This window comes from Convolutriloba macropyga, chromosome 8 (genome assembly GCF_964194025.1).
Source record: "Convolutriloba macropyga chromosome 8, txConMacr16.3, whole genome shotgun sequence".
NCBI lineage: Eukaryota > Metazoa > Xenacoelomorpha > Acoela > Convolutidae > Convolutriloba > Convolutriloba macropyga.
In genome coordinates this window covers 58,933,530-58,945,645 of record NC_134475.1, presented here as the reverse complement: position 1 = coordinate 58,945,645, position 12,116 = coordinate 58,933,530, and the positions used below count along the sequence as shown (strand labels likewise).

The following is a 12,116-nucleotide window of genomic DNA, read 5'->3' as shown; positions in this document are numbered from 1 at the left end:
GAAAACTCAATGTTGTTGGAACAATTAAATTTCCTCGACCCGGGATCGAACCAGGGACCTTTAGATCTTCAGTCTAACGCTCTCCCAACTCAGCTATCACGGCGTGAGAAACGTACTACCGACTTCCGATAGGTTTTCCAATTTTTGCCAAAAATTTTTTACTTCTACATAAAAAAGCCCCATGGCAGACTGTAAACAAGCACAGTTATATTTATATTGGATTTTAAAAACACGGTTGGAATTTTCTGTGCCAAGCGCAGACCCACATTAAGCGTTTTTTGTCTACCTTTTATATTTCTCCTCGCGCCTAATTGTAAACTATTAAAGTTCTCGTGAGTTAAAATGCGAACAAAAATTTGTTTAAACTGTCGTTTTTTTGTGATAACACTTTTTTTGCAGTTTAAGAACAGCAAATTCTTTAGAAGTTTAATTGTGATCAATAGAGAAGAAAACTCAACGTTGTTAGAACAATTAATTTGCCGCGACCCGGGATCGAACCAGGGACGTTTAGATCTTCAGTCTAACGCTCTCCCAACTGAGCTGTCACGGCTTGAGAAACTTGCTCCCGACTTTCGATGGGTTTTCTAATTTTTGCCAAAATTTTTTTACTTCTGCTGATAAAAGCCTCATGGAAGACCGAAAACAAGCACAGTTATATTTATATTGGTTTTTAAAAACACTGTTGGAATTTTCTCTGGCAAGCACAGTCCCACACAAAACGTTTTTTATCCACGTTTTATGTTTCTCCCCCCGCCTAATTGTCTAATTGTAAACTATTGAAGTTCTCATGAGTTAAAATGCGAACAAAAATTTGTTTGAACTGTCGTTTTTTTTATGATGACACATTTTTTGCAGTTTAAGAACAGCAAATGTTTTAGTAATTTAATCGTGATCAATAGAGAAAAAAATTCAATGTTGTTAGAACAATCAATTTGCCGCCACCCTGGATCGAACCAGGGACCTTTAGGTCTTCAGGCGAACGCTCTGCCAACTGAGCTATCACGGCTTGAGAAACTTACTACCGACTTTTGATGGGTTTTCCAATTTTTGCCGACAATTTTTTACTTCTTCATAAAAAAGCCTCATGGAAGACCGAAAACAAGCACAGTTATATTTATATTGGTTTTTAAAAACACTGTTGGAATTTTCTCTGGCAAGCACAGACCCACACAAAACGTTTTTTATCCACGTTTTATATTTCTCCCCCCGCCTAATTGTCTAATTGTAAACTATTGAAGTTCTCATGAGTTAAAATGCGAACAAAAATTTGTTTGAACTGTCGTTTTTTTTGTGATAACACATTTTTTGCAGTTTAAGAACAGCAAATGTTTTAGAAGAATAATCGTGATCAATAGGGAAGAAATTTCAACGTTGTTAGAACAATTAAACTGCCGCCTTCCTGGATCGAACCAGGGACCTTTAGGTCTTCAGGCGAACGCTCTCCCAACTGAGCTATCACGGCTTGAGAAACTTACTACCGACATTTGATGGGTTTTCCAATTTTTGCCGAAATTTTTTTGACTTCTACATAAAAAATCCCCATGGAAGAGTGAAAACAAACACAGTTATGTTTATATTGGATTTTAAAAGAACTGTTGGATTTTTCTCTGCCATGAACAGACCCGCACGAAGCGTTTTTGATCTACCTTTTATATTTCTCCTCGCGCCTAATTGTAAACTATTAAAGTTCTCATGAGTTGAAATGCGAACAAAAATTGTTTGAACTGTCGTTTTTTTGTGATAACACATTTTTTGGAGTTTAAGGACAGCAAATGTTTTAGAATAATTGTGATCAATAGAGAAGAAAACTCAAAGTTATTAGAACAATTAAATAACCGCGACCCGGGATCGAACCAGGGACCTTTAGATCTTCAGTCTAACGGTCTCTCAACTGAGCTATCACGGCTTGAGAAACCTACTACCGACCTTTGATGGGTTTTCCAATTTTTGACAAAAAATCTTTACTTCTATACAAAAAAAGCCCCTTGGAAGACTGAAAACAAGCACAGTTATATTTATATTGGATTTTAATAACAAGGTTAGAATTTTATCTGCCAACCACAGACCCACACGAAGCGTTTTTTATCTACGTTTTAAAATTCTCCTCGCGCCTAAATGTAAACTATTAAAGTTCTCTTGAGTTAAAATGCGAACAAAAGTTTGTTTGAACTGTCGTTTTTTTTTCGTGATAACACATTTTTTGCAGTTTAAAAACAGCAATTGTTTTAGAAGTTTAATCGTGATCAATAGAGAATAAAACTCAACGTTGTTAGAACAATTAAATTGCCGCGACCCGGGATGAAACCAGGGACCTTCCGATCTTCACTCTAACGCTCTCCCAACTCAGCTATCATTGCTTGAGATACCTACAACCGACTTTCGATGGGTTTTCCAATTTTTGCCAAAAATTTTTTACTTCTACATAAAAAAGTCCCATGGAAGACTGAAAACAAGCACAATTATTTTTAAAATGGATTTTAATAACACTGTTGGAATTTTCTCTGCCAAGCACAGACCCACACGAAACGTTTTTTGTCTACGTTTTATATTTCTCCTTGCGCTTAATTGTAAACTATTAAAGTTCTCATGAGTTAAAATGCGAACAAAGATTTGTTTGAACTGTCGTTTTTTTGTGATAACACTTTTTTTGCAGTTTAAAAACAGCAATTGTTTTAGAAGTTTAATCGTGATCAATAGAGAAGAAAACTCAACGTTGTTAGAACAATTAAATTGCCGCGACCCGGGATCAAACCAGGGACCTTCCGATCTTCACTCTAACGCTCTCCCAACTCAGCTATCATTGCTTGAGATACCTACAACCGACTTTCGATGGGTTTTCCAATTTTTGCCAAAAATTTTTTACTTCTACATAAAAAAGCCCCATGGAAGACTGAAAACAAGCACAATTATTTTTAAATTGGATTTTAATAACACTGTTGGAATTTTCTCTGCCAAGCACAGACCCACACGAAGCGTTTTTTGTCCACGTTTTTTTTCTCCTAGCGCCTAATTGTAAACTATTAAAGTTCTCATGAGTTAAAATGTGAGCAAAAATTTGTTTGAACTGTCGTTTTTTTTGTGATAACGCATTTTTTGCAGTTAAAGAACTGCAAATGTTTTAGAAGTTTAATTGTGATCAATAGAGAAGAAAACTCAACGTTGTTAGATCAATTAAATTGTCGCGACCCAGGATCGAAGCAGGGACCTTTAGATCTTCAGGCTAAATCTCTCCCAAATGAGCTATCAAAGCTCGAGGAACTTACTACCGACTTTCGATGGGTTTTCCATTTTTTGCCGAAAATATTTTACTTCCACATAAAAAGCCCCATGGAACACTGAAAACAAGCATAGTTATATTTACATTGGTTTTTAGTAACACTGTTGGAATTTTCTCTGCCAAGCACAGACCCACACGAAGCGTTTTTTGTCTACGTTTTATATTTCTCCTTGCGCTTAATTGTAAACTATTAAAGTTCTGATGAGTTAAAACACGAACAAAAGTTTGTTTGAACTGTCGTTTTTTTGTGATAAAACAATTTTTGCAGTTTAAAAACAGCAAATGTTTTAGAAGTTTAACCGTGATCAATAGAGAAGAAAACTCAACGTTGTTAGAACAATTAAATTTCCGCCAACCGGGATCGAAGCCGAGACCTTTAGATCTTCAGGCTAACTCACTCCCAACTGAGCTATCACGGCTTGAGAAACTTACTACCGACTTTCGATGGGTTTTCCAATTTTTGCCGAAAATTCTTTATTTCTAGATAAAAAAGCCCCATGGAAGTCTGAAAACAGGCATTGTTTTATTTATATTGGATTTTAATAACACTGTTGGAATTTTCTCTAACAAGCACAGACCCACACGAAGCGTTTTTTATCTACGTTTTATATTTGTCCTCGCGCCTAATTGTAAACTATCAAAGTTCTGATGAGTTAAAATGCGAACCAAAATTTGTTTGAACTGTCGTTTTTTTGTGATAACACATTTTTTGCAGTTTAGGAACAGCAAATGTTTTAGAAGTTTTTTCGTGATCAATAGAGAAGAAAACTCAAACGTTCCTAAAACAACTGATTTTGCTTCCACCGGTGATCGAAACAGGGACCTTTAGATCTTCAGTCTAACGCTCTCCCAGCTCAGCTATCACGGCTTGAGATATTTACAACTGACTTTTGATGGATTTTCCAATTTTTGCCGAAATTTTATTTTACTTCTAAATAAACAATCCCCATGAAAGACTGAAAGCAACCAAAATTATATTTATATTGGTTTTTATTAATACTGTTGGAATTTTCACTGCCAAGCACAGATCCACATGAAGCATTTTTTGTTTTCGTTTTATAATTGTCCTCGCGTCTAATTGTAAACTACCAAAATTCTCAAGAGTTAAAATGCAATTAGAAATTTGTTTGAATCGTCGTTTTTTATAACTTTTTTTTCTAGTTTAAGAACAGCAAAATTTTTAGAAGTTTATTCGTGATCAATAGAGAAGAGAACTCAACTTTCTTAGAACAATTGAAGTTACAGCGACCCGGGATCGCACCAGGGACCTTTAGATCTTCAGTCTAACGCTCTCCCAACTGAGCCATCACGGCTTGATAAACTTGCTACCGACTTTCAATGCGTTTTCCAATTTTTGCCAAAATTTTTTTACTTCTTCTTAAAAAAGCCCCATGGAAGACTGAAAACAAGCACAGTTATATTTATACTGGATTTTATAAACACTGTTGGAATTTACTCTGCCAAGCACAGATCCACACCGAGCGTTTTTTATCTACGTTTTGTATTTCTGCAACCGATTTTTGATGGGTTTTCAAATTTTTGCCCGAACTGTTTTTACTTTTAGATAAAAAAGCCCCATGGAAGACTGAAAACAAGCATAATTATATAAATATATATATATATATATATATATATATATATATATATATATATATATGTATATATATATATATATATATATATATATCGTGATCAAATCAGTGACCCTTATATCTTCAATCCAACGCTCTCCTAACTGAGCTATCGCGGCTTGAGATACTTACAACCGATATTGGATGAATTCCAATTTTTGCCAAAACTTTCTTTTGTTTCTACATAACAAGCCCATGAAAGATTGAAAACAAGCATAATTAAATTTAATTTGGATTTTAATAACACTATTGGAATTTTTTCTGCCAAGCTCAGACTCACACGAAGCATTTTTTGTGTACGCTTTATGATTCTTCTCGCGCCTAATTGTAAACTATTAAACTATTGTAAACTATTGGCTGGTTGAACAAATACCAAAACTTAGAGACATTGAAGAATATGGTAACTGCGATCTTAAAAAAAGAAAACACACCTTGCGACTCTACACAGTGTCGGAAGAATGTGAGTCCTTTTATAGAGCAGGAATCGAAATCGGAAGAAGAGTTGGGATCAGAGTTGGGATCAGAAAGTTATTCGTGATCAATAGAAAAGAAAACTCAACGTTCTTAGAAAAATTAAATTTGCCTTAAACCGGGATCGAACCAGGTACCTTTAGATATTCAGTCTAACTCTCTGCCAACTGAGCTATCACTGCTTCAGCTTTGTTTAACCAATTTTTGTTGTGTTTACCAGTTTTTGTCGAAACTTTTTTTTACTTCTACATAAAAAAGCCCCATGTAAGACTCAAAACAAGCGTAATTATGTTTATATTGGATTTTAATAACGCTGTTGGAGTTTTTTCTGCGAAGCACAGACCCACATGAAGCTTTTTTTACGTTTTATATTTGTCCTTGCGCCTAATTGTAAGTTTTTAATTTTGTCATGAGCTGAGAAACAAATAATTTGTTTAACCTGTGGTTTTTATGAAAACAAATTTTGTAGTTTAGGAACAGCAAATGTTCTTAAAGTTTGTTTGTGATCGGTAGACAAAAAACTCAACAGTTTTAGAACAAATAAATTTGCTGAGACCTGGGATTGAAACAGTGACCTTTAGATCTTCATCCTAACGCGCTCCCAACTGAGCTATCACGGCTCGATATACTATTAGCCGATTTTTGATCTGTTTTCCATTTTTGAAAAAAAATTTTTCACTTGTATATAAGTAAGCCCGTTGATGACTGATAACAAGCGTAATTATATTTATATTGGATTTTAATAACGCAGTTGGAATTTTTTCTTGCAAGCACAGCCCCAAACGAAGCAGTTTTTCGCGTTTTATACGTGTCCTAATTGTAAACTATTAAAACTCTCATGAGTCAAAACGCGAATAAAAATTTGTTTGCAATGTCGTTTTTTGTGAAAACACTGTGTTTTGTAGTTTAAGAACAGAAAATGTTTTAGAAGTTTATTTGATATCAGTAGAGAAGAAAACTCAACGTTCTTAGAGCAATTAAATTTGCCGCGAACCGGGATAGAACAAAGGACCTTTAGATCTTCCATCTAACGCTCTCCCAACTGAGCGATCACAATTTGAGATAATTAGAACCAATTTTGGATATATTCCAGTTTTTGCTGAAACTTTTTTTACTTCAACATAAAAAACGCCCTTAGAAAACTGAAAACAAGCGCTTTTATATTTATAATGTATTTTAATAACTCTGTTGGAACTTTTTCTGGCAAAGGCAGACCCAAATGAAGCAATTTGTTACGCTTTATACATGTCCTCGCGGCTAATTGTAATTATTAAAGATCTTATGAGCTAAAATCCGAATAAAAATTTTGTTGGAACTGTCGTTTTTTGTGAAAACACATTGTTTTTCGTTTGAGAACAGCAAATGTTTTAGAAGTTTATTCCTGGTCAATAGAGAAGAAAACTCAACGTTCATAGAACAATATAATTAACCGCGACCCGGGATCGAACTAGGGACCTTCAGGTCTTCAGTGTTACGCTCTCTCAACTGAGCTCTCACGGCTTGAGATAATTTTAACCAATTTGTGATGTGCTTTCCAACAGCAAATGTTTTAGATACAAAAATTAAGTTTTCCGCGAACCGGGATCGAACTAGGGACCTTCCGTTCTTCACTCTAACGCTTTCCCAGCTCAACTATCACTGCTTGAGATACTTACAACCGACTTTGTCTGAACTGTCGTTATTTTGTGATAACACCTTTTTTTTGCAGTTTAAGAACAGCAAATATTTTCGAAGTTAATTCGTTATCAATAGAGAAGAAAACTCGAAAAAACGTTGTTAGAACAATTAAATTGCCGTGACCCGGGATCGAACCGGGGACCTTTAGATCTTCAGTCTAACGCTCTCCCAACTGAGCTATCACGGCGGGAGATACCTACAACCGATTTTCGATGGGTTTTCCATTTTTCGGGTGGGGGGAGGGGGGATAGATCCCGAGAATTTAATTCACGAGGAAAAAAGACCAATTGCGATGGTATTTGGGAAAGACTCGGTTGTTTGCATACAGATCAAGTAACGCCAGACCACCAGTTGCCAAAAGGTCCACCAGTTTAATCCGCGATTCCACTTCTAACTTACACTCCTCAAGTAACCAGCTACACCCACACAGTAAGTAATGGAGGGATACTAGGCAGCCAGGGATCCCTTCTGAGGAATGCACATGCTTCCATGTCCAACCAGAGTTTGTTGACTGTGCCTCAACCAAGGTACGACCTGGACAACATGTCAATTGCATCATCAACGTGCTCATCAATGACGTCACTGCAAAACTCGGCCGGTAAATTTGCCCTCTAAATTTCATTCGAACACAAAGATTATCCGGGCCATATTCACTTTTTAACTCAAATCGTTGTCATAGAAATGTGTTCAATAGAAAAGCCTTATTATTGGATCATTGTTGACATTATGTTCTCTGTTAGTGACCATATTTGATCGTAGCATGCTGGGTTTTCAAGGATAAAAAATCACACGCTCATCTGTGAATTAAACTACTATATAATAAATATTTCAGCAGTCAAAGATTTGAGCGGATCTTTTCATTATGGCCTGTTCTTGTTCGTTTTAAAAATTTTTGCTTATATATTTTTTATTTATAGCTTGTCTGGTGTTGTACGTGTCGTACCAGACGGTTGAGGGTCTAAGTGGGGAGGGGGCACTGGCGAGGGGAAGTGTGGACCCAGAGGCAGTCCAGGACCCTGTCATCCTCAAGATCAAAGTGAACCCCAAAGGAGTCACCCTAACAGACACCAAGAGAAGGTACTCACTCCTATTGCTAAACTCATCATCTCCTCCCAGATTTAGACCTCGACTTATGAAAAGACTCGCAATTTTTATTAGAGGATGAGGAGGGGGGGGGGGGGGGGGGGGTTATTGACTAAACGTACACGGTCGACCTTCCTACTTAAAGTAAAGGAAAAATCTTTTTGTGATTCGAACTAAAGTCAAATTGTACTGAAAGATTGGGTCTTCGAGCATTGTCTTTTCATAAGTCGAGGCATAAACTTGGCCATGCTCATACAAGAAAATTTGTATAGAATCAGCTGTTTTGAAAAGATATACTTTAAACTCGTCAAAGAGAGGGGGTTAAACTGATGTCGACATCATCGATTAGGTCTGGTGGATTCCCCATTACTCCGAGTGGTACTAGTAGAGGCTCCTACAGGGGTGAGCAAAGCGAGATCAAGCCTTAGGCAAGCTAGATCGAGCAGAACTGAAGCTGAAAAGCAAAATAAATGACAGGTCTGTCCAAATCAATAAACTTGAAATCCAGTGTGGTCACCACGGGTCACGAGGTGAATTCCTAGCGATTGTCTGCTGAACGTATAGGAAGGCCCGAAACGAACGATAATTTCATTGCACAGTGGAGATACTATACGTTCAGGAGTAGCATACATCGGGTTTGATCTATGATCATGTCTGGTCTCCGAGGATCCACCGGGTTACCAACTGGCACCGCTGTACTGGGTGTAAAACTGGGCCACCTGAAGTCCCGGGTGTAAAACTAGGTGCCTCTGTGCCAAAGTAGCGGCTTGCGTAGTGCATTATGCCTCCGGCTTGCGAAATGGTTATAAGCAATAACAACAGGACGCCGCGGGGTGTTCACTTAAAGGAGTAACGTTCTCTCAAGGGAGGGGATCTAAAAATCTTGATAAAACATTTATTCTATGCAAAATTTGTGCGCAAATTTTGCAAAGTAAAAAGCTGCACTGTAGCAAATTCTATGTGTGTAGCATTATTAGGGAAGTGTTGTTTGATGGCACCTCTCTACTTGATGCACCAAAGAACTACCTTGATGGCTCATGACCGCTGGTAATCTGTCGTCGCTAGTAGTTCGGAACTGAGAACAAATATGTTCGCAAATTACAACAATTATACAGCATATTGCTGAATAAAGCAGAACCGAATAATACTCAGTGACTTTACACCAAGACTGACTAATGTCTGGATTGTATCGTCCTACTCGAGTAAGGCGAAGAAAAGCTAGAAAGATACGCTTTTCACAAAGCAGGCTTAATGCATGCAAACCAAGGAGGAAGGAGTGATGCCCCTCCTTATAATAAGCAGAACCAAATAAAGAACAGACAGCATCATCTGTACAGTGACCAAGAAGAGGTGAAACTTCTGTATGTGAAAAGGCAATTTGAGCGAGATTTATTAGCAGACTAGTATTATGTTGTTTCTAGTAGGCGAAAGCCGAAACATCAACATGTGAAAATCTGATATTAAATCCTCAATCATTTTCCCTAGTATTATACAGCTATGAGTAACCTTAATTGGACACGGCAATTATTGCTGACCGGTGAAACTTTCGCATGGGAAAGACACACACACTTCTTGACAAAGCAATAAGTATTATGCTGTTTCTAGTACGCGAAAGCAGAAACATCAGCATGTGAAAGTTGTGAAGTTGAAGAATTTTTGTGTTGAGTACGATGTTGTTACTAGTAACCATGTCGACAGCTGAGAACTGTTCTCTAACCAATAGAAGGTGAAACTTCTGTATGTGAAAAGGCAATTTGAGCGAGATTTCTTAGCAGACTAGTATTATGTTGTTTCTAGTAGGCGAAAGCCGAAACATCAACATGTGAAAATCTGATATTAAATCCTCAATCATTTTCCCTAGTATTATACAGCTACTAGTAGCCGTAATTGGTCAGGGAAACATTGTTGACCGGTGAAACTTCACATGGGAAAGACACACAAATTACTTGACAAAACAATAAGTATTATGCTGTTTCTAGTATGCGAAAGCAGAAACATCAGCATGTGAAAGTTGTGAAGTTGAAAAGTTTTTGTGTTGAGTACGGTGTTGTTACTAGTAACCATGTCGACAGCTGGAAAGCTGTTCTCTAACCAATAAAAGGTAAAACTTCTGTATCTGAAGAGGCGGCGTGATTGAGATTTTTAACAGACTAGTATTATGTTGTTTCTAGTAGGCGAGAGCCGAAACATCGACATGTGAACATCTGGTTTTTAAATCATGAGTCAATTCTCCCTAGTATGATACAGTTGTTAGCCGGTATTGGTAACAGTAGAACAGAGATTTGGAGGGCAAAACCTGCTCATGGGAAATGCTCACAGAGCGCTATCTACCAGTACACATAGTATTATGCTGTTTCTAGTACGCGCGAGCCGAAACATCAGCATGTGAAATGTGTAATCGTGGGTAACTCTAAGTGTGTAGAGTACTGTGTAGTAACTAGTAGCCATGCCAAAGCATGCATTGAAACTCTTCGTGATTTAAAAAGCTCAAAGCAAGATTGACGAGGCCGCAAGGCTATGTCTTTCTAAATTCGAACAAATCGAAAGATTGTTCAAAGTACAATTAAACTGATTGATCCTGTCAGTTGCCATATGCTTGTCTGAAAGACTAAGCCATGCATGTGCAAGCGAAGCTTGAAAAAGTGGAACCGCGAATGGCTCATTAAATCAGTTACTATCTATTAGTTGATTTGCAAGCTAAATGAATAACTGCGGTAACCCTGCAGCTAATGCATGCTGATTGTCCGACACTGTCGGAGACTTTTACAAGACTACACCGGGTGATTTGCTAAGTACAGACACATCCCGTGATGAGTCCTAGTAACTGAAAGATCCCAGATAGCTTCGGCTTGGGGACGGAACTTCCGAATTTCTGACCTATCAACCTATGATGGTAGTGTAACGGACTACCATGGTTGTGACGGGTAACGGGGAATCAGGGTTCGATTCCGGAGAGGGAGCCTTAGAAACGGCTACCACATCCAAGGAAGGCAGCAGGCACGCAAATTACCCACTCTCCGCACGAGGAGGTAGTGACTAGAAATAATGATATGAACCTTTATGGTTTGTAATCAGAATGGAATGGACTTAAAAGCTCCATTGATGAACGAGTAGAGGGCAAGTCTGGTGCCAGCAGCCGCGGTAATACCAGCCTCTACAAGCGTATGCAATAGTTGCTGCGTTTAAAAAGCTCATAGTTGGATCTGTTTGAGTAGAACGGCAACATGGTCTTCAGTTAAATCTGTTGACTCGTTCCGCTCATCCTTCGCATCGAAGAAATAGTTTGCACTTAAATGTGACGAACTGTGGAAACGGTGTTTTCACCCTGAGAAAATTAGAGTGTTCAAAGCATCCTTTGGGATCGAATAATAAAGCATGGAATAATGGAGAATGACCCGCTACTCGATTGATGCCGGTTGGCTGAGTGCGGTAATGATTGAAAGGAACAGACGGGGGCATTTGTATTGCTACGTTAGAGGTGAAATTCTTGGATCGTGGCAAGACAAACTACTGCGAAAGCATTTGCCAAGAATGTTTTCATTAATCAAGAACGAAAGTCAGAGTATTGAAGAGGATTAGATACCCTCGTAATTCTGACCATAAACTATACCAACCTACAATTTGTCAAAGTCGATCTTGACTTGGCAAGAGATTAACCGGGAAACCAAAGTTTATTGGTTCCGGGGGAAGTATGGTTGCAAAATCGAAACTTAAAGGAATTGACGGAAGGGCACCACCAGGAGTGGAGCCTGCGGCTTAATTTGACTCAACACGGGAAAACTCACCCGGTCCAGACATCTTAAGGATTGACAGATTGAATATCTTTCATGATTATATGGGCGGTGGTGCATGGCCGTTCTTAGTTAGTGGAGTGATCTGTCTGGTTAATTCCGATAACGAACGAGATCTTCTCCATCTAAATAATGAAATTCACTATATGTGAATTCAAACACTTCTTAGAGGAACTATGCGGAATT

At 37.9% G+C, this 12,116-nt stretch overlaps 1 protein-coding gene and 6 non-coding genes across 13 annotated transcripts in view; 1 reads left to right on the top strand and 6 right to left on the bottom strand.

The window, feature by feature from the left end:
• LOC142344876 (uncharacterized) overlaps positions 1 to 8,146 on the top strand; it is a 187,936-nt gene extending 179,790 nt beyond the window's left edge. For 6 of the 7 annotated variants that reach the window (XM_075396915.1, XM_075396914.1, XM_075396913.1 and 3 more), the window contains 2 exons: positions 7,385 to 7,654; positions 7,974 to 8,146. In XM_075396915.1, coding sequence (XP_075253030.1) covers positions 7,385 to 7,493 — 109 coding nt within the window. In that variant the 3' untranslated portion in view covers positions 7,494 to 7,654; positions 7,974 to 8,146. The remainder of the gene's footprint in view (positions 1 to 7,384; positions 7,655 to 7,973) is intronic. The other variant, XM_075396919.1, reaches the window with a different exon arrangement.
• Positions 31 to 103, bottom strand: Trnaf-gaa (transfer RNA phenylalanine (anticodon GAA)). Its single transcript has one exon. It is a non-coding gene; the product is annotated as a tRNA-Phe (tRNA).
• Trnaf-gaa (transfer RNA phenylalanine (anticodon GAA)) lies at positions 478 to 550 on the bottom strand. The gene has a single exon. It is a non-coding gene; the product is annotated as a tRNA-Phe (tRNA).
• Positions 934 to 1,006, bottom strand: Trnaf-gaa (transfer RNA phenylalanine (anticodon GAA)). The gene has a single exon. It is a non-coding gene; the product is annotated as a tRNA-Phe (tRNA).
• Positions 1,834 to 1,906, bottom strand: Trnaf-gaa (transfer RNA phenylalanine (anticodon GAA)). Its single transcript has one exon. It is a non-coding gene; the product is annotated as a tRNA-Phe (tRNA).
• Positions 4,518 to 4,590, bottom strand: Trnaf-gaa (transfer RNA phenylalanine (anticodon GAA)). The gene has a single exon. It is a non-coding gene; the product is annotated as a tRNA-Phe (tRNA).
• Positions 7,171 to 7,243, bottom strand: Trnaf-gaa (transfer RNA phenylalanine (anticodon GAA)). Its single transcript has one exon. It is a non-coding gene; the product is annotated as a tRNA-Phe (tRNA).
• Positions 8,147 to 12,116: the final 3,970 nt, after the last annotated feature.